The 26174-nt window shown below is 38.6% G+C and overlaps 1 protein-coding gene across 2 annotated transcripts; it reads left to right on the forward strand.

Annotated features, from left to right (window-relative positions):
- The first annotated feature begins 5340 nt into the window (after nt 1-5340).
- LOC129358184 (sodium-dependent neutral amino acid transporter SLC6A17-like) lies at nt 5341-25731 on the forward strand. Of its 2 annotated transcripts, XM_055027064.1 has the most exons (12): nt 5341-5661; nt 11071-11529; nt 14183-14340; nt 16396-16522; nt 17339-17520; nt 17593-17703; nt 17785-18026; nt 18886-19082; nt 19162-19350; nt 19612-19771; nt 20637-20799; nt 21741-25731. In XM_055027064.1, the coding sequence occupies exons 2-12, from the start codon at nt 11247-11249 to the stop codon at nt 22146-22148; spliced, it is 2220 nt and encodes a 739-aa protein (XP_054883039.1). In that variant the 5' UTR covers nt 5341-5661; nt 11071-11246; the 3' UTR covers nt 22149-25731. The 2 variants fall into 2 exon arrangements, with proteins under 2 accessions (XP_054883039.1, XP_054883038.1); XM_055027063.1 differs by lacking the exons at nt 19162-19350; nt 19612-19771; nt 20637-20799; nt 21741-25731 and having other exon boundaries at nt 18981-19073.
- The last annotated feature ends 443 nt before the right edge of the window (nt 25732-26174 follow it).

A 26174-nucleotide genomic window follows, 5' to 3' on the forward strand; every position in this document is an offset into this window, starting at 1 on the left:
GCAGCACGTTCTCATACCAGATGACAGATGTGTTTGTGAGGTCCTGTCGCCTGGCATGCCGTCCTGATGAGATTCCCTGTAAATCCTTAGATGATGGGCTGATGAGAAACGTATTGTGTAGCAGGTTTTGCTCAAAAGCAAACATAGTGTCAGCGAACACAGGATGAGCGCAGCCCGTGTCAGCCTGTCAGAGTTCAGCATGACCCACTTTTTTCCACTGCCTGAACACCTGCAGAACCGGCGCATCCTCGTGCTTTCCATGCTTCAACAAAAATAAAGATAGGAGTGAGGCAGAACGTGCGTGGATTATGGCCTGTCTGTCAACTTTGTTCATTTCTACTCCATAGGCAAAAAACAATGACATTACAAATCCCTGTAGAGAAAGAAACCTGTTATATTTGCACTTTAAAAAAAAAAAATCTGTTCTGGTAACTCAGTGATATTAGCTTTGATAGAGCCGAGCTTCTCAGCTAAAATTAGAACGAGTCGGGCACGTGGGGCAGCAAGCATCACCTGCTCGTCTGATCGAATCAGTCAAAGCTCATCTGAGTTTGATTGGAGTAGAATTACAGCACCTATATGAAAAGGCAACGCTGTGTGTTCAGCTGCTTGCATGAAGAATAATGTACTAGATAAATGATACCACAGAGCCCAGTGCAGGGAAGGGCTTTTTTTAGCAGCTCAGAGTGACCCAGACAACGCAAACACCACAAAGGAGGGAGGGAGAAGGGAAGAAAGGAAGAAGGGAATGGGTAGGGAGGAATATAAATGAGACTGGAGTAAGGGAAAAGTACTGGCTGCATGTGATGCAGATACACAGTGCAAGATGTGTGAGGTGGGGAGCAGAAACAGAACGCAGGGGCTGCAAACCAGCAGGGAGACAATGTGAAGTTGGAGGCGACTGAAGGTGAACCGCAGAGGAGGAGGAATGTGTCACTGCTGACGTCAGGCTGCAAGAACAGGGAGATAAAACAAGATCCAAAAAGGGAGGTTTGAGGGAAAGACATGCAGAAAAAGGACAGAGGGCTTTTAGCAAGTGGAAAAATGTAAGACGAGATTTGCTCAAGTGAACAGAACAGAATCCGAATGAAAATCCAACATAAAAGCTCCAAGAGCTGCAAATAAAATCAAAACTTGAAATTCTGCTTTAGAAGTTTTGCTGGTGATTAGTTTTTTTGAAAGGTCGGGTTAAATCATGTCCACCAACCAGAAGATGGCAGAGACGTTTTGCTTAGGCAGCCATGAGTTACAAAGCAAAGCATCCTGGCAACTCCTCTGATAGTTCTACATAATGAAATGTTTAAAAACTGTTATAGCAGAATTAATAGCAGTTATAGCCTTTCTGCGTTTCCTAAATGCTAGTTGTTTTGAACTCAGCCGGCTGGTTTCCAGTAGTTAAGTTCACCAGATGGTTTGAGTCCATAACACATGAAGAGATGAGTCCATTGGTTGAAGCCTTGGATTCAAACCAATCCAACATTTGGATGCAAGCTAAACTTCAAAACATTATAGATTAAAAATATATATAGCAAATCGTTCTTTTCAAGCCTGGTATTTCAAAATACAGAACTATTTTGATCTGGTATATTGTATAAAATCTCCAAAAGATGCAAACTGTTTTTCTTTTTTAAGAGTTAAAATGTAAAGTGAAAAAAACTTGAATGAATTGATGTTTTGTTGTTTTTTTGTGTGTTTGACATAAAATTTACTGTGTCCTGAGATTAACATAGTATTCTTTTTATGTGAATAGGGATCAGATGTGAGTTTGTACGTCTTTCTGCTCCTTTTCATTCATGGCGTCTTTTAGTTGTTCCATAAAGTATTCCTACTGAATGAAATAAAATCACTAAAATGGAAGTGAAAAAAACCCACAGCCTCTGATTTACATCAGAGGTCAAACTCAAATGAACTGCAGTTGTAACGTGTATCTGAACTTATCTGAAAGGAGAGCTGTGAGCTTTCATTATGTTCTGTAAAACCAAGCAAAAATACATTTTAAAGCAATAAAAGTCTCAACTTCATTCATTCGTCCTCAGTCAAAAATACAGAAGTTTATTTAAAAAATGTTTTCAGTCAGTGAGGTTGAACATGACGAACAATGCTACAGAGCTTTTAACTAAGATGTAGTTTTACTGATCGGAGAGGAAAGCGACAGAACGGTCCCGCCAGCCTCCAGTTCTGCTGAATCAAATATTTGAGTTTCTATCTGCTGCCTAATTAGCAGATGCCCTGCAGCAGCAGCTGTGAATGTGCTCTCTGTCAAGGGCGCTTTATGGGAAACAGTCAGCATTAATTCACTGTAAATTCATTTCTTCATAAAGTCTTCAACCTCCTCTGGCATTTGTCTATTTTACAGCCTTCAGACAGTTAATGTTGCGAATAAAAATAAATGTGTGTCATGCAGACCAATGCAATAAAGAAAGATGAAAATAAATGTCTTTTTAAACCACCAAAACTAAAAAGGGAGTTATGGAAATAGAAAAAAGAAACGAGGAGCAATCAGAAGCCCTCAGTTGTTGAGTCCTTAATTAGTCTTAATTGATATTGAGGCCAGTCAGCCCTCAGAAGTCCAATTAGAGCCCGTTACGGGTTCATTTAAGCCCACATATGAGCACTAATCATTTTACTTCCTTGTTTTGTTGGAGGCCGCAGAATCTCTCAGTCTTCTGAACAAATAAGCACAAAAGGTGCATCGAACAAAACAAACACCTCTGGGTGCAACTTTTAATCTGCTGAAAGAAGATCTGCTTGTGGAAATATGTCACAAGCAATTAATCTGTAGAAACGGAAAAACAAATCATTGCATTACGGTAATGAACTATTCATCTGACTGAGGTGAGCTGGAAGAGGGAGGAACTTAAAGTGTCTCTGAAAGACAAAGTTGTCCCTGAACAAAACAGAAACAATGTTGAAGCATGTTGAGTATTTTTACTATCCTGCACTTTTTACCTTTACTCGAGTCATTTTATTATGAAGTATTGCTATTCTTACTAGAGCAAAATTTCACTGTTGGTAAATTCACTGAATGAAGAACAAACTTGTTTTAACCAAAACTTCAGCAGACACAGAAACACACCCAGTTTTTATTAAAGTTTTATGCTGGCAAAATAAAATAATTTGGAAAAATGATTATTTTGCCTCATTTTGTAATTATTTTATTTATATAAATTTTTTAAACATTGATCTTTAAAATACTAAAATGTCCACATATCTTTAGATTTTGGTTCATCCGATGATGTAATTTTGAAATATTAAATGACTCATTTTTTAAGAGTTACTCAGTACTGAAGCTGCCTTTTTACCAATTACTCTGTTACTCTTGAGCATTTTTTCCATGGATGTTTTCACTTTTACTTCAGTAAAAATGTGTTGAAGTAGTTCCCGTCTTACTGCAGTAAATAATATTGTATATCTGTATGTATCTATGCATATTCTGCACATTTTTCTTCTCTAAATTAACTTACTCAGCTAGACATTACTTCTAATCTGAGTGTGCTATTTTTATGTTGCACACTCATATCCCTACTAGGCAGTTTGTTATTCTTATTTTTTATATTTGTATGACTATCCATGTTCCTACCTACCTAAAGTCGCAGCTGTGACAACTGAATCTCCCCTGTGAGGGACAATAAAGGTTATTTCTATCTAGAGCTCACTCTGGAGAACTTTCTGATCGAAGACATGTGCTGCAGTGGAAAAAGGAGACGTCTTTGTAACATTTGCTTCTTAAAAGACGTAAAACAATCTCCATCCTGGATGCTAGCGAAACCTCGGAGGCCTCGGCAGCCAATCACAGTGAAGTAATTTATCACAAGGCGATAGAGAGATTAGACACACGATCCTGGGGACGCTGTGGATCCTGGCTGCTGGTCAGCTTCAACAAGGAGCATTAACAGAGTCACAGAGCAAAGTGTGGCTGTAATAAAGATTTTAGCACGTTTTCCTGTCACTAAAGCACAGAAACACTCATTTTAAACTGAACAGACACTTGTTTTAATCATATTTACAACCCAGTATGGATTCAATCTGGTGTATTTATTCAATATTCAGGCAGGGATAAACATAAACCTCAACTGATGAAACACATTTTACTACAACAGCCAGGGAGGCGGACATGTAGGGAACATAAATCTATCAGGCGAGGATGAAAAATGGCCATTCGATACTATCTTCCCCCTGGATCTCTGTGGTGCTAAAATGTTGTATGAGTGTGATTTATGGTCTCCTGGGGGTCCCTGTCTGCTGCAGACGTGCCAAGGTCTTAATAGAGCAGAGACCGCCCAGTCCGACTCCAGACAGCTTGATCAACAAACTGGATTACCTGGAGGCTGCCTTCAGTTTGGGGGCAATTTGACATTTTCCTGGATTCTGTTTTCAAAGCTACATTTCTAATAGGTTCTGGTTCTGAATGGATTCAAAAAATCCCTCACAGAAGTCTATTTAAGCCAACCTGCAGCCGGTTGTCCCGTCCTTGGTCATAAAAACTTTGAGCACTTAAGGTCATTTACAAAGAGTCGCTGTTATGACTTTAAATCAGCTACAAAGCCTCAGGTCCTGCTACAAAACTCCAGCTTGGATTTAGGTTTGGACTTTAACTAGGCCTCTCAAACACCCTTATTTCTCCCTCAGATCTTTCTAGATTGGTTAGGGAATGCTTTCCAGGTCCGGATGCAACCACCACCCTCCCACCATCACGTTGACTATAAGCATGAAGCTCTTTTTGTGAAATGTGTTAGTTTTAAAGGATCGGTTTTATATTCACTTTTGGTCTCGACTGCTTCTAAAAACTCCCAAAGTGCTTTAAAAACTCCCCCAGTTGACCATGTGTTTATCATTTTTGGTGTCTGAAAAACGAGTCGTTTCAAAACCTCCCATTTGGTGAGTCACCAGTGATGCGCTGCGCCATTACCTAGCAACCCCACCCAAGTCCAGCCCGTCACCTAGCAACCGGAAGCACCAGCATGTATGTGTCGCTGTTTTTACCACTGCATGCACAATGGCTGCTGGAAAAGATAAGTGTTTTGATGCTAATTCACCAAGATATAGATTCCATAATTGTGCATAATGTATTGGACATGTTTTGTGTAGCCATTAGGCCTATCCTGACCAAATGCTGGGTTAAACTGACCCAAATGGGTTAAAACTCATAACCCGCCACAACTATATTCGTGTTAAAAAAAAAAGATGCATTTATTTTAAGTTAAATAGCTCTTTACTGTCTTCTGACGGTAGAACCAAGTTTACCAGTAGTGGTTTTCACAACACAGGTGAAAGTTGCTCTCATGTTCCTCAGACTCCAACCAATCCGAACAATTCAACAAGACAGAGCGCTCTCTCTCTTTATTTGCCCCGGCAGTTTCGCTCCCTTCGGATGGATGAGGTGGAGTCCAGCGTCCAGAGGACCGGTGCGGGAGCGGCGGGTGCTTGTGCACCGCGCATAATGAGCGGTGCTTGTGCGTCACGGTGCGCTCCGGACTCTCCTCCCTGCCTGTCAGATGTTCAGATGCTCAGCATGTGATGCTCCGTCCGTCCTCAGAGTCCCGTGAGCGCTCGGTCTGGACCAAACACTCACCCAACCTGCTCCGTGGATGTGCTCCTTCACTCTGCGCGCATCGTCCGACATCGTTTTAACCGGAGGACAACGCTGCAAAAATACCCACGGTAAGCAGGGCCCGTGTTTTATAAATGCACGATGCAGACTGGCTCGCTGCAGAAGTTGAGATGCGTCCTCAGCGCAGTTTGGGAATTTCTTGTATCCTGTATTGAAACAGCAGAGAAACTTAGATGTTTAAATCTTACTAAGTTGTCTGAATCTGAGCGTCTGGAGGAGGGAAACGTGCTGCCGGTTTGGGCGGAGGTCAGGAAACAAACGCGCGCTTGACCTTGGGTGTGTTTGGAAGTCGATGCGTCCCCCCATGAGGAGCAAACCAGCTGCAGCACATGTGCCAGCCGCTCCGCTCAGCGGGGGTCCGCTGTGGCGCTTTTAAGGTCGTTCAGGAGTCTGCTTGAGTTTCGCTGTGTTCCAGATTCAGGATAAATGCCTTCAATGTAAACTAGTCCAGAGACTGCGAAATACTCACAGAAGAGATTTGAAATGTTCACATTTGGAAGCTTTCCTGGGGATTTAGCAAGACTTTATGGAGGATTACATAAATGAAACAGGAATAAACGCAGAATAATAGTAATAAACGATAAACATTCAAACTTGGCTGCAGCCAGGGGTTCTTAAATATGGTTAAGTGAAATGTATTTTGCGTAATGTTGACTAAAATAAAAACAGATTTAATGCAAGAACACAGTCAGTCACATTCAGTCTCTGCAGGGGTTTTGAGGCCACGCCTTCTACATGCTCCTCCATCACTTATAGAAAAACTGAGGCCACATATTTCATTCTAATCGCTGCACGCAGTTTTGACTAAACCAATGGATACATCTGATGAATATTCATTGTTTTTGGCATTGGTGTCTGGCCATGGTAATATTTCTATCTAATATCTTATACTCAATTCTAAATGAGTTTCCTAAAATTCCCATAAGTTCCAAAAAAGTTTCTTTTGTCCAAATGAAGTTATTCTATCGGCCTCTGTCAAGCTTGGTGCAGAAACATCTGCACAACAAGATTCCCAGATCTGATCCGTGCATACACTGCAATAAAGCAACTGACAGGACATTTTTTTATTGTGACTGTGTCATTTTCTGTACTTGATAAGGAGTAGAAAACTCAAGAACATTAAAACAGCCCTGCTCTTAATCCCTGAAAAGAAACCACATTTGGTTGTCTGCACGTTTTCGTTAAAACAACAGATCAAGTTCCGTGATCGTATCCGAAAGCTGCCAATTATCACTCATCTTACTGGATGTTATTGATATGTGATAGCAAAATTCAATCAGGATGAGATGGAGATTTCTCTGCAGGTCTGCTGTCTGGTGACGGAAACTGTTGTTGTCCTGATGGAGAAATAATTGTCGTGTTTAATGATGAGGAATAAACACTTTCATTTTACAATTTATAAAAAAGACAAACTGACACCAGCAGAAAGCTTCACAAACTCCAACTGAGGAGAATTGATGGTCATTTCAGGTCAGGAAAAGGCTTTAAGAGAAACAAACAAATATTAGACACAGAGAAACTACAAATGAAAGAGAAAATAATGAAAATAATATAACAGAACACTTTCCAGAATACAAAAGGACAGACAAAACTAAAAGATTAAAGTAAATAACAAAACTGATCAAAGCAGGAACATGAATGGAACCCAAAGTACAAACAGCTGTGCGTCTTAAGTTTTATTCCCAGTTTAAATCCAGATGTTCTTCTGGAGAACATCAGCTGACTGCACAGCTATCAGCTTCTGCAACAACTCTTTCAATAAATTGTATAATATGAGTTACATTTCATTTCCTTCGGGGATTAATGACATAGCTTTTAATTGAACTAGATGAGACGAATCAAGTGAAACATATAGGGGAACCAGAGGAGCTGAAGGACGGTGACTAATTAGTAAAAATCAAGTTCGAGGGATCAACTGGGCACAAAACTAAAACAATACACAAGGAACAGAACAAAAGAATCAAACAACTAAGAGGAAAGCCATTATGTGACAGAAAACAAGAAACACAAATAATCCAAATACATTAAAACATCATCTTGAAATAAATTCAGATTGAACCTGCTGGAAACCATTCACTCCACAAATCAGTTTTTTATAGAAGAGCAGGAAAACGGGGTTTACACTGCACATGCTGCTGAACTGCACATGCTGCTGAACACACCAGCTGACTATTATTTTGGTAATCAATTATCATATCGATTATTCTGGTGATCAAGCAGATTGGCACGGTCTACAGATTCCTAATTTAACCACTGAATCTTTTTATACGATATTAGAAATACATTAAAGATGCAAACAAGCAGTTCAATTTATTTCTTTTAAATGTTAATATTTTATTGAGTAAAATTCAATAACATTAATTTAGTCAATTTGAGGTGAATGGCAATACAATTAAAGCACTTAAGGACGTTTGGATGACATATTTATACAGTCGAAGGAGTTATTTATCTTCAATTTAAAATGTATATATTTTTATACAGTTTTGGTTGAATTACTCCTCTGAATATGTTGTGTTTTTTTTTTTTTACCAAATTCCCTTTTGCAATTAACGATTAGTCGATTAGTAAATTAGTTGCCTATTATTTCAATAATCGATTCATCAAGATAAAGCTGATGAATCATTTCAGCCCTAACACCAACCCCAGGCAGGAACATGGTAGTGGCAGCATAATGATGTGGGTCTGCTTCTCAGAGAGGCTGGATAGAGTTGATGTAAAAATAGATGGAGTGAAATACAAGAGTAATCTTTGAAAAGAAAATAATAAGGGCTGCAAAAATAATGTGACTGTGGGAAACGTTTAGATCAAAGCATGGAAAGTTCCTCTTCCTCTTCACAGTTGTGTCGGTCTAACTTATAGAAACTTTGCATTTTTACACGAAAAAGCATTAAAAAAAAAGCTGACATATTTCAAGGACAAGTTAATAAACGATGAAGGAGGAATAAGGAGGACTTCCTCTCCCAGCTGCCCTGAGGCATCGACTCTCATCATTTGCCGAGTTCGTTTACATTCTGGGTCGATTTGCTTTATTCTCCAGCAGGATTATTGGTTCTGTGAGCTGATGTGTTCCTGGAGCTGAAAGGATGATGCAGCCACGGCTCACGTTACGTGTCTTGTGTACTGTAGAGTGGGAATGGATGACAAGTCGGAAAGCAGCACAGGGGAGGAGGGGCTCTGGTTAATGCGCCCAGGATTACCATGACTTGTGGATTATTGCATCAGCAGCTCATCTTCACATGGGGAAAAAGGAAATCTGTTTTTATAGAGAATAACACATTGCAAATATGTAACTTCCTGCTGAGAGGGTTTGTGGGGCATTTCGGGTCTGCCTCTTAAAGCTATGGAAGACCAAACCTACCAAAATGAAGAATATATGACTCAATAGATTTGTGACTATGCTAAAAAAATAAATGTGAACAAAAATTATAAAAAAAAATACAAACTCAAAGAAACGTAGAGGAACAGACAGCAACGAAATACAAAGGGATGACAAAATTAAAGGTAAAATTAAATAGAAAGCCTTTTTTAATTAGTGAAGTCAGTTGTTATATTTATAAACAAATGCATTAAAATGTCCTAGAATTAAAATAGCGTGTTCTATTTTATTTTTAATCACTTGCGATGTGGCCATAAGGCTTTTGCCTTAAAATGACTATAAACTCAAAGGGAGACTACAAAATAAGTAAAAAAAAAAATAAAGATTTAACAGATCATGAAACACATTTGGGTTTCCGTATCCAGTCACTGTGAATAGGTGTTTACTAGTTTACTACCGCTACTCAATATTCCTGATGGCATAAGCTGTTGGATTTGAAGTGTTGGTAACCAAAGATTGATGCAAAATTAAAGGACTTTTTGTGTGTGTGTGTTTTTTTTTAAATGTCTGAATTGCATTTCTTTGAATATTTTAAAATCTTACATGTTTAAACAGGTTTGACCTCTGCTTGATTATTTTTCACTGAACAGAGATTATTTACGTAAAACAAAGTTGGAGGTTTGTGAAACATTTATTGTAATTTTGGACACGAAAAGAGTATTTTCAAACTGTTTTTTGGGTATTTTTTAAAATTCTCTATCTTTCTAATAATTCACATTGTGACAGTTTTTGTAGAAATTGATTTTAGGGGAAAGCGGATTATTATGCTAGAGAATCATATTTTAATTTCTGATTTTATTTCTTTGTTTTGGGAAGCAGGATGTGGGATTCACCATTAGTTCTGTTGTTGTAAAAGCTTTCAGTAGTGATTTTTACAAATTCATGGCAGAATTAAATCTTAATCACAGCAGATATTTACCTTCATTCCTTTCTTTTGATGAAACATCGTGCAGCGTTTACAGTTTCATTCCAGATGTTTCTTTTTTAGACAGAGGAGCTGCAGCAGTAGGCGCATGCGATGCGATGTGGATCAGGAAAACACACGTGAGGGTTCTGCATCATGCTCACCTCCTCCACTACTTTTGCATGACAGCAGTGGTTCCCTGAAAAAGGGGCCGGCATGCATGTTACTGCAATGCTTTAGAGGATTAGAGGATTTGCAGAGCGAAAAAAGCATCGCTGGAGCTAAGCTTTTCTGATAAACAGAACAATTTTCAGAATTGAAAACTTTGGGAGCAAAAATGTTACATAAGAGGAAGCATCACCCAGAACCGAGTTCATGACTTGAGAACCGTTAGCATAACCAGCACACTGTAAAACATGTGAAGGTGGTTTTAACTTGAAAATGAAAATCCACCTGCTGCCTTGGAAATGCCAATTCAGTCAACCAGAAAACTGATTTTGCTTTAAAGTTTATGAAGTTGATTTAACAACAAGAAACATGTTTTGTAAACATTGTTCGTTAATCTTGAATTGAGTTTTAACTGAATAATATATAATCTCTATTATTTTCACTCATGTTATGAAGTTAAAATAACTTTTAGAATAATTAAAATTTTTGTTTCAAATTTAAATTATTTGAAAATTTAAATTCAAAATTTCTGAAAATTGCATTAAAATAAACATTTGCCTTGATAACACACAAGAATCAGATCAATGTAACATAGTTACGTCTCAGGATACAAAAACAAGCAGCAAAGCATTCTGGGAAATTCTTTTTCTTTTTTTATTATTTTTTAATCGCTAACCTAAAATCTCCAGTTTATTCAACTATTTGAGGTTTTGCAAAATTAATCAAAAGTTAACACAACTTGCTTCTGTAGATTTATGTTTCACAAACTCACAATCAGGTTCAAAAACTAAAACTCACTAAATGTATTTGACTTAAAGGGCAGAAGACAGCAGACACAACTAAATGCAGCTCAAGTGTTTAACAGCGTATAGCAGCTAATTGAAGTCATAATTAAAGACCACAGTGAGGTAGAAGAAGCGTGAAAGTTTTGTTGTTGAATTTGAACATCTGTCCACTATATTTGTTCTTGGTTTTGAAACACATTTTGTGTTTTTGATTCTCCAAATGCAGAATTGGAACCAAGTACTGGACCCTTCAGGCTCTTCCTCATCTCTTCATCCATTCATCTCTTCTCCCCACTCCAGTAATTTCTCTCCTCCTCTCAGTCTCTACCTCTCTGTCCTCCTTTTCTTCTTTTTCTCTGTGTTCATCCCCTGACCCCTTCCCAAACCCCCCCAGCCTCCCTGATGCCTAAGACCAGCAAGGTGGTGCAACGCGAGCAGAGCCATGAGCACGTCACGGAGTCGGTGGCCGACCTGCTCGCCCACGAGGAGCCTCTCGATTACAAGAGCAGCTCCCTGAACGTGGGAGCAGCCGCAGGGAAGAAGATCCCTCAGATAGAAGTTCCCGAGAACGACGGCCGGCCGGCGTGGAACAGCAAGCTGCAGTACATCCTGGCCCAGGTGGGCTTCTCCGTGGGGCTCGGAAACGTCTGGCGATTCCCGTACCTCTGCCAAAAGAACGGAGGAGGTGAGCAGGGTGAAAATGTTCAGCGCTGAATCTGCAGGAAGCACAGAGGAAGGAGGATTTTACTTTTCTTTCTTAACCTTTATTTCACCAGGAAAGTCCCATTGAGATTAAAACTCTCCTTACATAGAAAAAGGCAACACCATAATTCATTGATTAACTCAGAGATTCGCTGTGTAAAACATTTACAGACAGATGATTTCTTCTCATAATCAGCATAAAAAACCTTAAAACATTTAGTGGCAGCAGATGCTTTAGGTCCATGATTTTCTTCAAGAAAATGGAGCAGAAAACTGAAAATGTTTGTTTCCAAGTTCAGTTCAGATTTCAGTCACAGAAATTATAAATAAGTTCTCACAACGTACTGAACATCCTCCTTCATGTTCGTAAACAAATACGAAGGAAGAAGCTCTAAAATGTCCTTATAAATAAAAATATGCCGTTGATAGAGAGGTCAAGGTCGTCCATCTAACCCAGTTTAATAATGTGAAATAAAACCTTTTTAACCTGTTGTAAACATTTTGGTAATTGTCCTACCCTTTTATCTAGAATGTCTTGTTTAGACAACAGTTTTAATTCAGAAGCTAACAGTGTCCTGAATGTGTTTATTGGTATTTATAGATGGTCAGAGTTCATCTCTGTTCACTCCAATTCAGATAAATAAATTTTATTTCTATTCAATTTAACTTAATTAAGTTCAAGTTACTTTTATTTAAATATATCCACTTTTTATTTTAAGACAGTTCAAGGAAATTTAACTCACTTTGGTTCAAATTTGTTACATCCAGAGACACACAGGACAAACTACCACACACACACACACACACACACCTAAAGACAATTAGGAATATCTTATTGAATATATAACAAAAATGCATAGCAAAATATGGAAAAAGTGAAGTGCTGTGAATACTTTCCAGACGCTTTGTGTATAAGTTACATGTGTTATGATATTCAATCCAGAGCAGATGTAGTGCAATCGCTGCGATCAAGCAGCAGTAAATGACAACGCAAGTCAATTACAAAGAGGCATCAGAGCAAAAACCTCTAATTACCAACATGAGAGCATATTTCAAACTTCAGCAATGCCTGCAGACAAAACAGACGAGTGAGCAGTGCAGCTCTTAATGTGTGGAAGATGTGATGTTGACATCAGTTAAGTTCCTGCAAATCTATCTGATGAATAATTATTTTTGGATTTGAATTTAACACCTCATTTTTTTCAGGAAAACGAGGTTGACTATGTGTAATAATCCGTCAGGAAATCATATTTTGAAGCAGTATTCATGTTAAAATGTAGGTAATTTGCAGATGTAAGTTGCTTCGCTTCTTGGTTCCTCTATGAAAGTCATTCAGCAGTTCACCTCAGAGCTCAGCCATCAAAAGCAGCTCATTGCTTTCATTCAGAGCAGAACTGCCAAGAGAGCAGCTGCATTGTGCTGAAAAGGTCTAAATATAGCCGCACTATTGATTACTACAGCTGGGCCGGGCCGGGCCAGGCTGAACCAATCCTCCTGTAAACAGCAGCTGGAGGAAACTGAAACTTTATAGGCTTTACTTTGTCTCATGTATGTAACCAGAGGTATGAATTGTGTATTTTCACTATCAGGAGCAACAACTTGGCGTAGCAGACTGATGTGTTGATGCTTTAATTGTCCCGACTGTTTTCAAAAGCAAAACAGTTTAATGCCTAAAGGCTCAATTTATTTCCTCAAAGCGGTCCGGTTGGGATCCTTGGCTGGCAGCCATTTTTCACGTGTAATTTACTGTCTGTCAGCCAATTACCAACAAATTACAGACCGAGTTATCCTGGAGTTATTGCTGTGTGGGATCCCATCATGCTCTCTCTCATACATCTCCTTTTTTAAAACATTGTCCATCATTTTGTTCCTTCTTTCTCTTCATGTTTGACTTCTTGTGTTGTGTAAAAAATCTGTGGCTGAATTGAGGATGAAGAAATATATTCAGTTAAAGAGAACGTATTATTCACATTTCACATTTTGTACATTTTTGTTTCTATTTGGGTCTCAGTTGTTTCTAAAAATGACCTGAGCACAAAAAAAAATACTCAGCTGTTTTATGGCAATAAGTTAAAGTTTTTTTGGTGTCTGAAAAATTTGGCCTTTCAAAAACCTCCATCGAAATCAGCGGGCACTGAGCCATTACCTAGCAACCCAGGCAGAGCTGCAGTCCAGCTTAATTTTCTGTTGTATACGCTGAATAATGGCTACTGGAAAAAATAAGTGTTTTGTTACTGACTTACCATCTAGAAGTCCATTGTTGCATTCTTGTTGGTTGCGCAGGAGGCCCTATTTCTGCTTTTCAAAAACGTACATTTGTGTAAGTGCGTGTTTCTTTGCAACCGTTTTCTCAAGCTAATAAAAATGTTTAGTTGGGGGCATATGCAGCAACTTAATAGGGTTTAAAGTGACAGGAGGCCTTAAAATGTCTCATTCTGAGCTCAAAATAGCCAGAAGTGACCAGACTAAAATCTAGTTATTCAAGAATAATTTTGTACAAAAATGTAACAAACATGTGTTACATGGCTGATAGATCTATCCTAACCTGTTCAAGGAAGCACAATAGGACACCTTTAAGCAAACAGGAAAATTTAATGAATAAATAATTTTTGAAAACCCATTATTCTGTCTTTCAGGTGCATATTTGGTCCCTTATTTCATCCTCCTCCTCATTATCGGCATCCCGCTCTTCTTCTTGGAGCTGGCTGTGGGTCAGAAGATAAGACGTGGGAGCATCGGAGTCTGGAACTACGTCTGTCCTCGTCTCGGTGGGATTGGGATGTCAAGTCTGTTGGTACCCACGCTTGTTTTTTTTTTCTCTCTTTAACAGTAAATAATTCAGATGATAAGGATTTGGGTGTTTATGTTTTCGTATCAGCTCTTAAATCCTGAAGAGGAACAAAATGCTGAATGTGCAGCTGTGAAAGTACAACAAGACAAAGCTCTGTGTGATTTATGAGCATGTCCCTTTTCTGTGCCAGTAAGCATTTATAATACTTACAGCCCAGGTAAAAAGAAAGAAAGCTTTATGCAACCAGACATTAAATTACTGATGAAAACCATAACCGATTATTTATTTTTTAAATAAATAAAATAAAAAATAAAAAAAACAATCCCTTCCCTTTCTTAGTTCAAGGGGAACTAAGAAAATTATGAACCATTTCAAAGCCTCATGAAGGGAAACCCACGATGCAGAAAAAAAATCTTTAAATTTTCAATTTAAAATTAAAGAGCAAAACTTCTATAGTGTGGTGTAAAGATCAGTCCAATCAGTGACATGCTGTGTGCTTAATTGGAGAGAGGACAAAAAAATTTCCCTCTACGTTTTCTGGCATTTAGTAGATAGTATTGGTAACTCAAACTGACATAAAACAAGAAAAGTTTGGTTTGATTTGACTTCAGTTAGTGAGAAAAAAATGTCCAGGTCTTTTTTTCATTTGGAGTATTTGCTATATGGTTTCAATTGTAACACGTGTGTCTTCATGTAATATTGTAAATGTTGTCCACTTTAAATTGCCGAGGATCTCACCAGGTCCCCAGGTGTTCCCTGTCACAGTAACCAGAACAAAGGAGAAATCCCAACCCGAGCGCAAAAACACCTGCAGGGCTCGTCGCACTGCAAACAAAATGCTTTAATCACAGATCATCAGCATGTGTGAGCAGCTGAGTAAAAGCTGAAGTCTCAGTTGTTTGCTTATCTGGAGCAAACAGCTACGCCATCGCTCCTGGAAGGGTTACAAAGCAATCAAAATAAAATAAAAAATGTAAAACACTCAAAGTTGCTGCAGCAGGAATGAGATTAGGAAGATGAAATGTTGCCTCAGATCTTCTCGACTGGACGTACGAGCAAACAGGATGACAGTCTATCATTGGAAAATGAAATTTAACAGCTACATCTCTGACATAATGAGCCTTAGTTAGCATGTTAAATATTAGAAACATTAAGTTAATGTTAAGCTAAGAGAACATTTTTTCTCTTTAGTACCTTCCAAAATTTTGCTGCCTACTTACCGCTTCTAAAGGTCATTCATAACAGTGGATTGTACATATTTATTATTTACGTGTTAAAACAATGGGTAGCTGGTTCTTAAAGGGGACTTTATATACAAAATTCACATTTTGCATGTTTTTATACTTCCATTTCAGTTTCAGTTACTTCTAAAAACAACCCAAGTGACTAAAAATAGGTTTTTTGACATCTGGAAAATGAGCCGTTTCAGAAACCTCCCGACTGCTAAGTCAAGGGGCTCTGCGCCTAGCACCCCTGACAGAGCCCTGCCACATTTACTCCAGTACATGTGGTCAACTGGTTTTACCGCTGTATGCTCTCTGCATAATTTTGCTGTTAAATTACGAGGAAGGCGTTAAACTCAACTGATTAATTTGTGACAAGTCAAACCAGTTCAGACGATTAAAACATGAAACTGACTTGAAAGAAAGCCCAACAGTGTGCACCGTCAACACACCTGCATGCTGCGTGTGTTTGCACGTACTGTATATGTGCTCCCTCTGTGGTTTGTGGACGTCACGCGTGTGTTTGAGAATGCAAGGCAGCCTTTACTCAGAGTAGCACGACTGGCAGTGAAGTTGTGGCTATAAATACCACAGAGAAGATCGCTGCTGAAAAGAGAAGACTTTAATTATTCATGCTTTCTCCAACCTTATTTAGAGTCTGAATGTCCTTGCTGGAAAGATTGTATAGAAGACTGGCAGCAGCTTGGGGCATTTACAGAACATCCTACTGCCTCAACTGAATGCTAATCTTGCATTGCACAGAAGTTATTCTGCATTAAAATGTTGAAAATCTATCTATCTATCTATCTATCTATCTATCTATCTATCTATCTAGGTTTGTGGTTTTGTAGGTCTCTACTACAACGTCATCATTGGTTGGAGCATCTTCTACTTTTTCCAGTCCTTCCAGTACCCTCTGCCATGGAGCGACTGTCCGATTAGAAAGAATGGGACAATAGCCAGTGAGTGACGTCAAATCTCACATTTCACCGACGTAGGGGGGTTTTGGAGGTCGTGGAAAACACAACAGAAACAGAGTAAAACCGAAGAAACGCAAGCAAAACAGTGGCATTGATGAGGTCACATGACTTCCAATATTTAGCACAAAATCTGAATTTTATGATCAAGTTGTCGTGTCTGGGCTGGGGAGGAAATTCTGACAGGGATAATGAATGTCAGATTTTATTACCACAGTAAACCAAATGTGACTAAAAGAGTGACCTCTATAAAGTTATTACGTGGTTGTTGTACAGAAAGACACTAAACAGAAATTAGGAACGAACTAGAACTAGAAGAGAAGATTTTAAACTGTTGAGTTTTTTCATTTAAATGTTGAAATGTTATGATTTTTAAAAGATGGAAATATAGTTTCACATTATAATGACTCCACACCCAATTTAATCATTTCAGTTTGAAAATGGAAACGTACAATCTGTAAAGGACATATTTACCTGCTTTTGCACAAATATATTTGGACAATACTGTAAATTAATTTCATTATTATTGGAAAATAAAAATATGTGTGTGGAATGAAAGCAATCTCTGGTGGTTCATGCTCTGCATGTGAAGCCGCAGATGACCTTGTGTATCTCTGAGAGGTTTTAACTACACTGGATGGTAAATTGAAACATGAGCAAACATTCCCAGCTACAATATATGTTCAATTGTTCATCCCCACATCGGCTCTTTTCATCAGAAACAAACCATTTTCTATTTCCACTCCTGCTTCTTTTCCGAATAGCTTTTAAAACTTCTCATTCTCCCCTTGCTGTGTCCAGTTGTGGAGCCAGAGTGTGACAAAAGCTCAGCCACTACATATTTCTGGTACCGGCAGACTCTGAACACGACCAGCACCATCGCGGAGAGCGGCGGCCTCAACGTCAAAATGACCTTGTCTCTGCTGGTGGCCTGGATAATTGTCTGCCTTGCTGTCATTAAAGGAATCGCCTCTTCTGGGAAGGTAGTGGGAATGGAGGAAACATTAGAGAACTTCAATGTTTTCCTTTTCTTAGAGTGCATTTCTCTTCTGCAGGTGATGTACTTCAGTTCTCTTTTCCCTTACGTGGTGCTCTTCTGCTTCCTGGTCAGAGGCTTGATGCTCAAAGGATCAGTAGATGGGATCGCTCATATGTTTACTCCAAAGGTGAGTCTGATTAAATGACGTTACCTCCAGAAAACTACCCACCAGTCAAGTAGCTCCTAATAATCACGCCTCGTCTCTCAGCTGGAGAAGATGCTGGAGCCGCAGATTTGGAGGGAAGCGGCCACTCAGGTGTTCTTTGCTCTGGGTTTGGGGTTCGGAGGCGTCATAGCTTTCTCCAGTTACAACAAAATGGACAACAACTGCCACTTCGACGCCGTCCTCGTCTCCTTCATTAACTTCTTCACCTCAATTCTGGCCACGCTGGTGGTGTTCGCCGTGCTGGGCTTCAAGGCCAACATCATGAATGAAAAATGCGTGGCAGAGTAAGTCCAACACTCGCTCTCAGAGAAATAAAAACCGTAACATGAGCACAATGTCAGGATTACATCACATGAAAACGTTTTGTTGTGATTTCACGGCATCATTTAGCTGCTTAAGCTCATTAAATTTCTAATTAATCGACTACTTAATTTTTGTAGAAACTAAAAAAAGAAAATGTTTAAATGTTTACAAAATATCACCTGACATAGAATACACTTGCACTATTTGATTTTGATCATATTGGACTATTATCAGTTGCACCACACCATTCGATAATACACAAATAAATAAAAATACATCAAGTAAAGCAACAATGCACATATCAAGCAATATAGCAATGTATTTTTAAACAAAATCCACAGGCAACGATGCACGTAATTGAACAGCCAGAAATTTTGCAAAACTTTTCTATGTTCCCCAGTTAAGCTCAACATCAGTTCAAACTGCTCAAATAGCACAGTATGAAAAAATAAGTTCAGAAAAGATTATATAAGAATAGAAAAGTCTCACTCATCCATTACTTGTAAAAACAAATCCCTTCTTTAAAATGCCTTACAAATATAATGAAATCGTAGAAAAACAACCAATGATAACCTATTATTGGTCGTTTTTCTAAGACTTTGTTATAGATTTACTCTTGTTTGGAATAAAAACTAAAGCTCAAATAGATTATTAAAGGTAACTAGAATAGAAAAAGCAAACATACAGAACACTGCGTGAGTGTAATTGTGACCTCATTTCTTAAACACCTGGAGCTGAAAACATATTTTCTGTCCAGGTGTGGCTTGTTTTTGTTGAGCTTCATGTCTGTCATCAGCTGTATGTTTGCTACATGATCGCTCTACTTTTTAATGTCTGTAGAAATGGAGAAAAGATCCTGGGATACCTCAACTCCAACGTCCTGAGTCACGATCTCATTCCTCCTCACGTGAACTTTTCCCATCTCACCCCATCAGACTACGCTGACGTGTACAGCATCATCAAGACGGTAAAGGAGGACGGCTTTGCCAAGCTGGGTCTGGAGCCCTGTCTCCTGGAGGACGAACTCAACAAGGCGAGTGTTTATGACACATCGACAATCAGCTGACCTACAGCATGAACAGCATCTCATTGCCTGGATCGTCTCTCTGTAGGCAGTTCAGGGCACCGGCCTGGCCTTCATCGCCTTCACGGAGGCCATGACCCATTTCCCAGCATCCCCTTTCTGGTCTGTAATGTTCTTTTTCATGCTAATCAACCTTGGCTTGGGCAGCATGATTGGCACCATGACTGGCATCACCACACCCGTCCTTGATGCCTACAAAGTTCAGAAAGAGCTTTTCACAGGTACTCCCAGCTCTCCCCATCAACTTCCTGCCCCGGCTCTCCTTTTACTCCCTCACAAACTCTGAACTCAGCACTTATGATTTATTAAAATACATCCGGGAATAGCCTGCATTAAGCTTTGTGTCAATGCTTCACGTGTATTGAATGCCAAAGCAATAATAGGATTTGGAACCAGTAATGGGCTGGAAAACACTGTTGATATTTTTCCATATTCCTCTCAGAATAGCTCTAATGTTTCCTCTTGTCTGTGTGTTTTTTCAGTGGGCTGCTGCATTGTGGCCTTCCTCTGTGGGCTATTGTTTGTTCAGCGTTCAGGAAATTATTTTGTCACCATGTTTGATGATTACTCAGCCGGTTTGCCCCTCACTGTTGTCGTGATCCTGGAAAATGTCTCGGTCGCTTGGATTTACGGCACTAAACGGTAAGACTGTGAGTGTGTTACTATAGAAAGTGATTCACAAAAGGATTTATACACACTGACTGACGTAAGGTTAAGTTACAGCCAAGACGTTATAGCATTCTTTTAGGATTTCATCGCAAAGAATAGCATAATAATGACATAAATGTTATTTTTTTAGAAATAAAACTCAGTAATTTTGTGACTCCTTACTTGGATCCCACTAAAGTGCAATTTGATGGAGTTAAATACAGAATAATCCAGAAAGAAAACCATTTAGAGGTTGTTAAAGTTTTGAGTTTTACCTTCTAGCAGGACAACAACCCTGACCAAACAACCAGAATTACAGTGGGATAGCCTAGTCAAAGCCCAGACCTAAATCCAGCTGATAGTCTTTGGCAAAGCTTCCAAAATGCCGTTGTCCATCCAATCTAAACTTGCAAGAGTTTTTTGTTTTTTGTTTTTTTACAAGGCCAAATATGTAAAAATATCCTTGTCTAGATTGTCACTGTCACCAATAATTAACTTTTGTAGTTTTTTTCTCGATGCGTATATTTTATTTTATTTGTACTATTTTATAAAATTTATATTTATCAGGTACAAATACATGCCATATTTTTCTGATGTTATTTGTAGTAACCTTTAAAATGATGCTCCACTTTGTGTCAGTATATTTTAAAAACTTCCAATGCAAGCAGATTTCAGTTCAACGTCAAAGGTCACAAGGTCACTATTATTTATATAGCATATTTCCAACAACAAAGTGCTTTACATTAAAATAAAAATCTTAAGACTTGTTATTAAATGTAAAAATGTGGTCAAAAATGTTTGTATTGTTTTTTACGTCTATTTTTATGTTGTGTAAAATTTGCCGTCATCTTTTTGTCAGCTTCATGCAAGACCTGGAGGACATGCTGGGTTTTCGACCGTCTATCATCTACTTCTACCTGTGGAAGTACGTCTCTCCTCTGTGTCTCATCGTCCTCATCTCAGCCTCGGTCATAGAGATGGCCATCAGCCCACCTGGATACAACGCCTGGGTCCAAGACCTGGTCAGTTTATATATGCAGGGGTTTGGGCTTTCTGCGAGTTTTTTCAGTTCATTTAGTCCCTGTGTTGTCCCAGCTGCCTCTCGTTCCTCTGATTAATCCGTCATGTCTTAAATCTCTCCTGTGTTCCAAGATACTGGTCTTTTATCATTTGTTGTCTTGACAAGTCGTGCGCCGTCATCATGCCACAGAGTTCCTGTTCGTGTTGCTCACCTGTGGTTCCTGGCTTTGTGTACCTTTGGACGTCATTAAACTAATTTTTGCACCTGACCTGCGTCTGACTGCATCTATCCTCGCCACCTGCAGCAGTGGTGTCCAGTGAGTCCTGGAGGGCCAGCATCCTGCATGTTTTTGTTCTCTCTCTAGTGGTAGTAACAACATTTTCAGCAGGTCAAGGTTCTTCTTAGGCCTTCTAACGATCCATCGTTGGATCCAGGTGAGTTAAACCAGGGAGAGACTAAAACATGCAGGAGTTGCATATGAGATCGATGGCTAAACCAGCCATGAAGATCATTTGAGAAAAACGAGTAGTAAGAAGTTATTCATGAAGTGGATGTTAAGAATAGAAAGAGTTAATAGAGGAGAACAATAAACATGGATGACTCACTGGATTGATTTTTTGTTGGAGCCGAATCTGCACTGGTAGTGTTTTCTATAGCAGGAACTTTATCACAGATTAGTCTGACAGAAACAAACTGAAATAATTTGGTAACCAATAACTTTACAGATTTTTATTGGTAAAAGATTGTTGAAAACTATGCATCCTTTTTGTACCGGTTCACAATTATGTGCTACTTTTTGTGTCTATCCCAAAAACTATGTTGTAGTAAGAGGCTGTAAATTAATAAAGTGAGAAAAGTTTCAGGAATATGACTGTTCCATCTTTAGAAGTGTAAATCTTTCTCCTTGTGTTTATTTTAAGCTGTACATGTCTATACCTACAGGCTCAGGAACGTTTCCAAAGCTACCCTCCTTGGGCTCTGGCCATGTGCTTCGCTCTCATCATAGTGGCCATGCTTCCTCTCCCAATCGTCTTCATCGCACGCCACTTCAACCTGATGTCAGACGGCTCCAACAAGCTGTCTGTCTCCTACCGTAAAACCATAATGAAAGACATCTCCAACCTGGAGGAGCAGGACGAGGCCAGGTTCATCCTCGGTGCCAAGCCCGGCGACACGGCGTTGTCAGGTGTAGCCCGCAAACCCTACGTGACTCCTGCAGGGAACAAATCTGTGGATCCCAACTCTCTGTCTCCAAATGTCTGCTACGGTACAAGCTACCAAAACGCTGCGATAAGTCCCACGACGCCAACAACGCCGCCGACACCTCTCACACCAGAGTCAGACTCTTGACTTTCCTCTGACTAAAACCAATCCGACATGCAGTTTAGTTTCCAGCCTTTTACATGGACAGCACAGGAAATTTAAATTTTCTGTAGCGTAGACGCTTCAAAACACAGTTTCTTTTGCTTTTCTTGATCAGATTGAAGCCACACACTGGATAAAACAAGGTATTGTTAGTCCAATATGCAGTGAGTCTGAAATGAACACACACAAAAGACATCTAAAAAAAACTACATTTAGTTTTCTGAATGTGTTTGTGTGATATTTATATAAGGCTGCTGTAAAGATGTACAAATCTGTTTCATTCAGACCCAAAGTTTAAAATCCTCCAGGATTTTATGTAGCGATCTTTGTTCAGTCAGTCTGTAGATATCGATGCACAGTTAGTTAGAGAAGCCTGTACATTTTACTATGTGGAGATTAAAGCACCTCCATCACACACAGACACGTTTCACGTTACGTAGAAGTTAATCGTTTTAGATTCTCCACCAAAGAGTAAAAACAACAAAACACTTGAATTCAGGCCAGGAATGTGAGACTCACATGTGTTGAGTTGGAGTAAAAGTTTATTTTATGAATTTTATTTTGTACTCATGAGACTGGAACACAAACCCGTATGGTACGTTTTATATGTGTGGAAGACACGACATCTTCCTGCTAATTTAAAGCTAATCTGAAGTCGAATCTGTTTGATTGATGCTACAAAAGCACACGTGTATTTTTACAATTTATGTCCACAAGTAAATCGCTGGTTGTAATTGTCTTATCTGTAAAGAGATGCACAAATCAAAATGTATTTCTATAACTAATAACATTTTCCTCTCCACTTCCTGGCATCCCTGGTAAAAATGTGTGAAAAGCTACAAAATGTTTAAATCTTCATTGTAGCTGCTTGATTTTACTAAAACAAAAAAAAATCTTTCAGAAAATAATTTTTCAGTTCCTGTAAACTTATTCAGTGTGTGCAGAAACATTTCCACTAGAAAATCATTATTTTTAATAAAATCATGTGTGCTGTCGTTATTGGCAATTTATGGCGATAGATATATTGATATACTAAAGTGTCTAAAAACTTTAATTTCAACGTAAATTTGACTTGACACAGAAGTGTTGTGATTTGTAGTTGGACCCAAATGCAAACCTCAAAGTGGCAGTATCACAGTGATGGTTATAGAGTTAATTAAAATGATTGTTACAGTGTGTTTCAGAGGTTGCCAAGTCTCCATAACAGCTGTTTATCTTAAGGCGTTAGTACCCATGTTTTCCAGGCATGCCAGTATCTGTGGAGGGTCCTGTACGTCCCAAACAGCACAGAGGCCGAATGTGAAAAGAAAAATAAAAGCACAAATCATAATGAACAATATTGACAAAACTGGACCAAAAGTCAGAGGAACCTGCAATGTTAAAGCCCAAATAACATTAAGCTGTCAGCTAATAGTTTGAACAGCAGACAGTTCAGCTGCACAACCATTACAAGCACCAACATGCAGATTTCTGTATATTGTAGAATACTAAACCTGTTTAGTAAAATTAAATATAGGTACAGTTGTGACCATTATACTGATGTTAAAATTTTTAATTTTTTCTACACAGATATAAATTAATTGTTAAAATAAAGCACATCTTAGTTCATGTTGCATATTTATTTATTTTTCTATTGCAATATTCAAAGCACAGGTGTTAAATTATAAATGGACTATTTATTTTATTATGCTGTATATTTGCTGTTATATTTGAGCGTCGATGAACAGAGATGAGAACATAGAATATATATTTTCATTTTGTTTGAGGCTTCTGTGTGTTTAAGCATTTGTCCGTGTCATTTTTGGTGTTGCTTGTTGTTATTAGCTCTGGAAATGCTGCTGGATGTTAACGCTGTTGAGGTTTCGTCACGTACGGTGGGCCGTGTGAGCCACCGATATTCACCACTCACCCGCTGGGTTTCAGCCACACAAGCAGTCAAATAGTCTAAAAAAAAATTGAAGTCATTTCTGAATTTTAACTCGATTAACTCAGTAGCGAAGAAGCCTTTGGAGTAGAAGAATAATAGGAGTGAGGAAAACATGTTGGTAGGTGTTTCTGTAAACTTCTTGAAGCTTAAGCTGCCTGAATTTACAATTATATAAACAAATAGATTATTTTTTTATGTTGCTGTCAAACAAATTCAAGATGAGCATAGATTAATTAACTTGAAAGAAGTACAAATATGTATGCATCTAGTGTGCAAATTAGCCAAATTAGACCTAATGGCCAGAGCTTAGATTAGACCAATAGATGACAGCACAGGACATTTGATATTAACTGCATTACTATTATTATTTCCTCTTTTTCTTTAAGTGACTTTGGAGAAAACTGCCTGCCAAATTCATAAACGTACATATAATACCACACTATGCAAACTCTTTACTGTTTGCAGTAAAGAGTTTGCATTCAGACTAATTTGGCAAAAAGAGACAAATAAAAAAACGGCATCAAGGAAACTAAAGTAGTTGGTCATGATGGAGCAGGACACTGTGAATTCCTCCTCAGTTATCTCAGTGTACAAGCACCATCCAGGTCAGGTGCTGTCGATGTCACACACATTTTCACCAGGTGTGATTCAATACACCGCCATGGTTAGACAGGAAACTGTTCTGTTGTTGTTCTGTCCTCCTTAAAAATCCACATCGACTGCTCTTTTATGACACTCAGCGGCTCTTCGGAGTATTGCATGTCGGGTCTTTACCACTTTGCTCCATATTCAATGTCTCTCTTTAGCCTGTCACAAATCTTTCTGATCAGCCTTATTGTTTTCATTCAGCTTCAAAGTGAATCGACGCCTTCAAAAGGAAGATCTTTTTTTTTTTTAATTCGAAGTTATTCTCTATTGTCTCAATTCAGTATCTTAGGTAATGTTGTTTTCCAAAACTAATCAGAGTAAGAGTAACAGCAGCAGTCTCATTTGTCAGAAATGTTTTATGATCAATCTCATGTGACTGCTGGCGCGGCTGTAAACCCTGCGTTTGTTTTTGTGTGTAGTTTTACTTCCCATGAGTCAGATTCCTCCTGCTGTGTGTGTGTGTGTGTGTGTGTGTGTGTGTGTGTGTGTGTGTGTGTGTGTGTGTCATGTAAGCATCCAAATCACCAAACTATTTTGAAGGTTTTTATTCATGTGAAGTGTAGCAACGTCTTAACAAGTGACAAAGAAGTACAAATGAATGTGACTGATGCACTTTGTTCACCAGAAAGCAAATAAAGATGGTGTTTATTTTATTTTATTAACTATAGCGGTAAATTTAAGGTCAGTGTAAAAGCAATATCTTGTCATTTTAACAGTACATCAACTGTGGCTGAAAGGACACACTGTAAGAAATTAAGACTTGAATGCGTGTGTGTATATATTTATAAATGTGTGTGTTTGTGTAGAGTTAGACTGGTGTGTGCAGGGGCTTACTGGGCTCACACTTCAGGTGTTATCTGTACTGGAGACACTTTAGAAACATCCCTTTACAGACTCTCTTTGTTTCTCCTCAGTCGTGTGGACGAATGATTCACAAGTGGTGTAAAACTTATTAACATAGCTATACAAAATGTAAATAAAGAGTAAACGTACCTCTGCTGTGTTCGTTTCTTTTTACCTCCAAACTGTGGCCATAATGGGTCACTAAGGCTGGGAAGAAATTAGCTTTTGGAGCTTTTGGTGCTTTTGGAGCTGCACTCACTGACTAATCTAACTAAAACAAATCTGATCAAAATGAGAAAACATTTTTTAAATCACTAGTGTAGGCAACAAAACCTATTTTTTTAATATTGTGGTTATGACAGCAAATAGTCAAGGGAAAAAAGTAGAATCACGGATGTGATAAATATTCATGCCCTCTGCTCACAGGCGGCACATTTAATGAAGGAAAGGCAATTTTGTTTCTACACAAGGTGATTAAGTGCTTTACAAAGCATTTTAAAAAAAATAAAGTATTGCAAATACTCCAATTGTATAATGTTAAAAGCCAATTTTAATCTGATATTAGATTGAAGACTCACACTTCAAACAGGCAG

This window comes from Poeciliopsis prolifica, unplaced genomic scaffold (assembly GCF_027474105.1).
Source record: "Poeciliopsis prolifica strain line A6 unplaced genomic scaffold, Auburn_PproV2 SCAFFOLD003, whole genome shotgun sequence".
Lineage (NCBI taxonomy): Eukaryota > Metazoa > Chordata > Actinopteri > Cyprinodontiformes > Poeciliidae > Poeciliopsis > Poeciliopsis prolifica.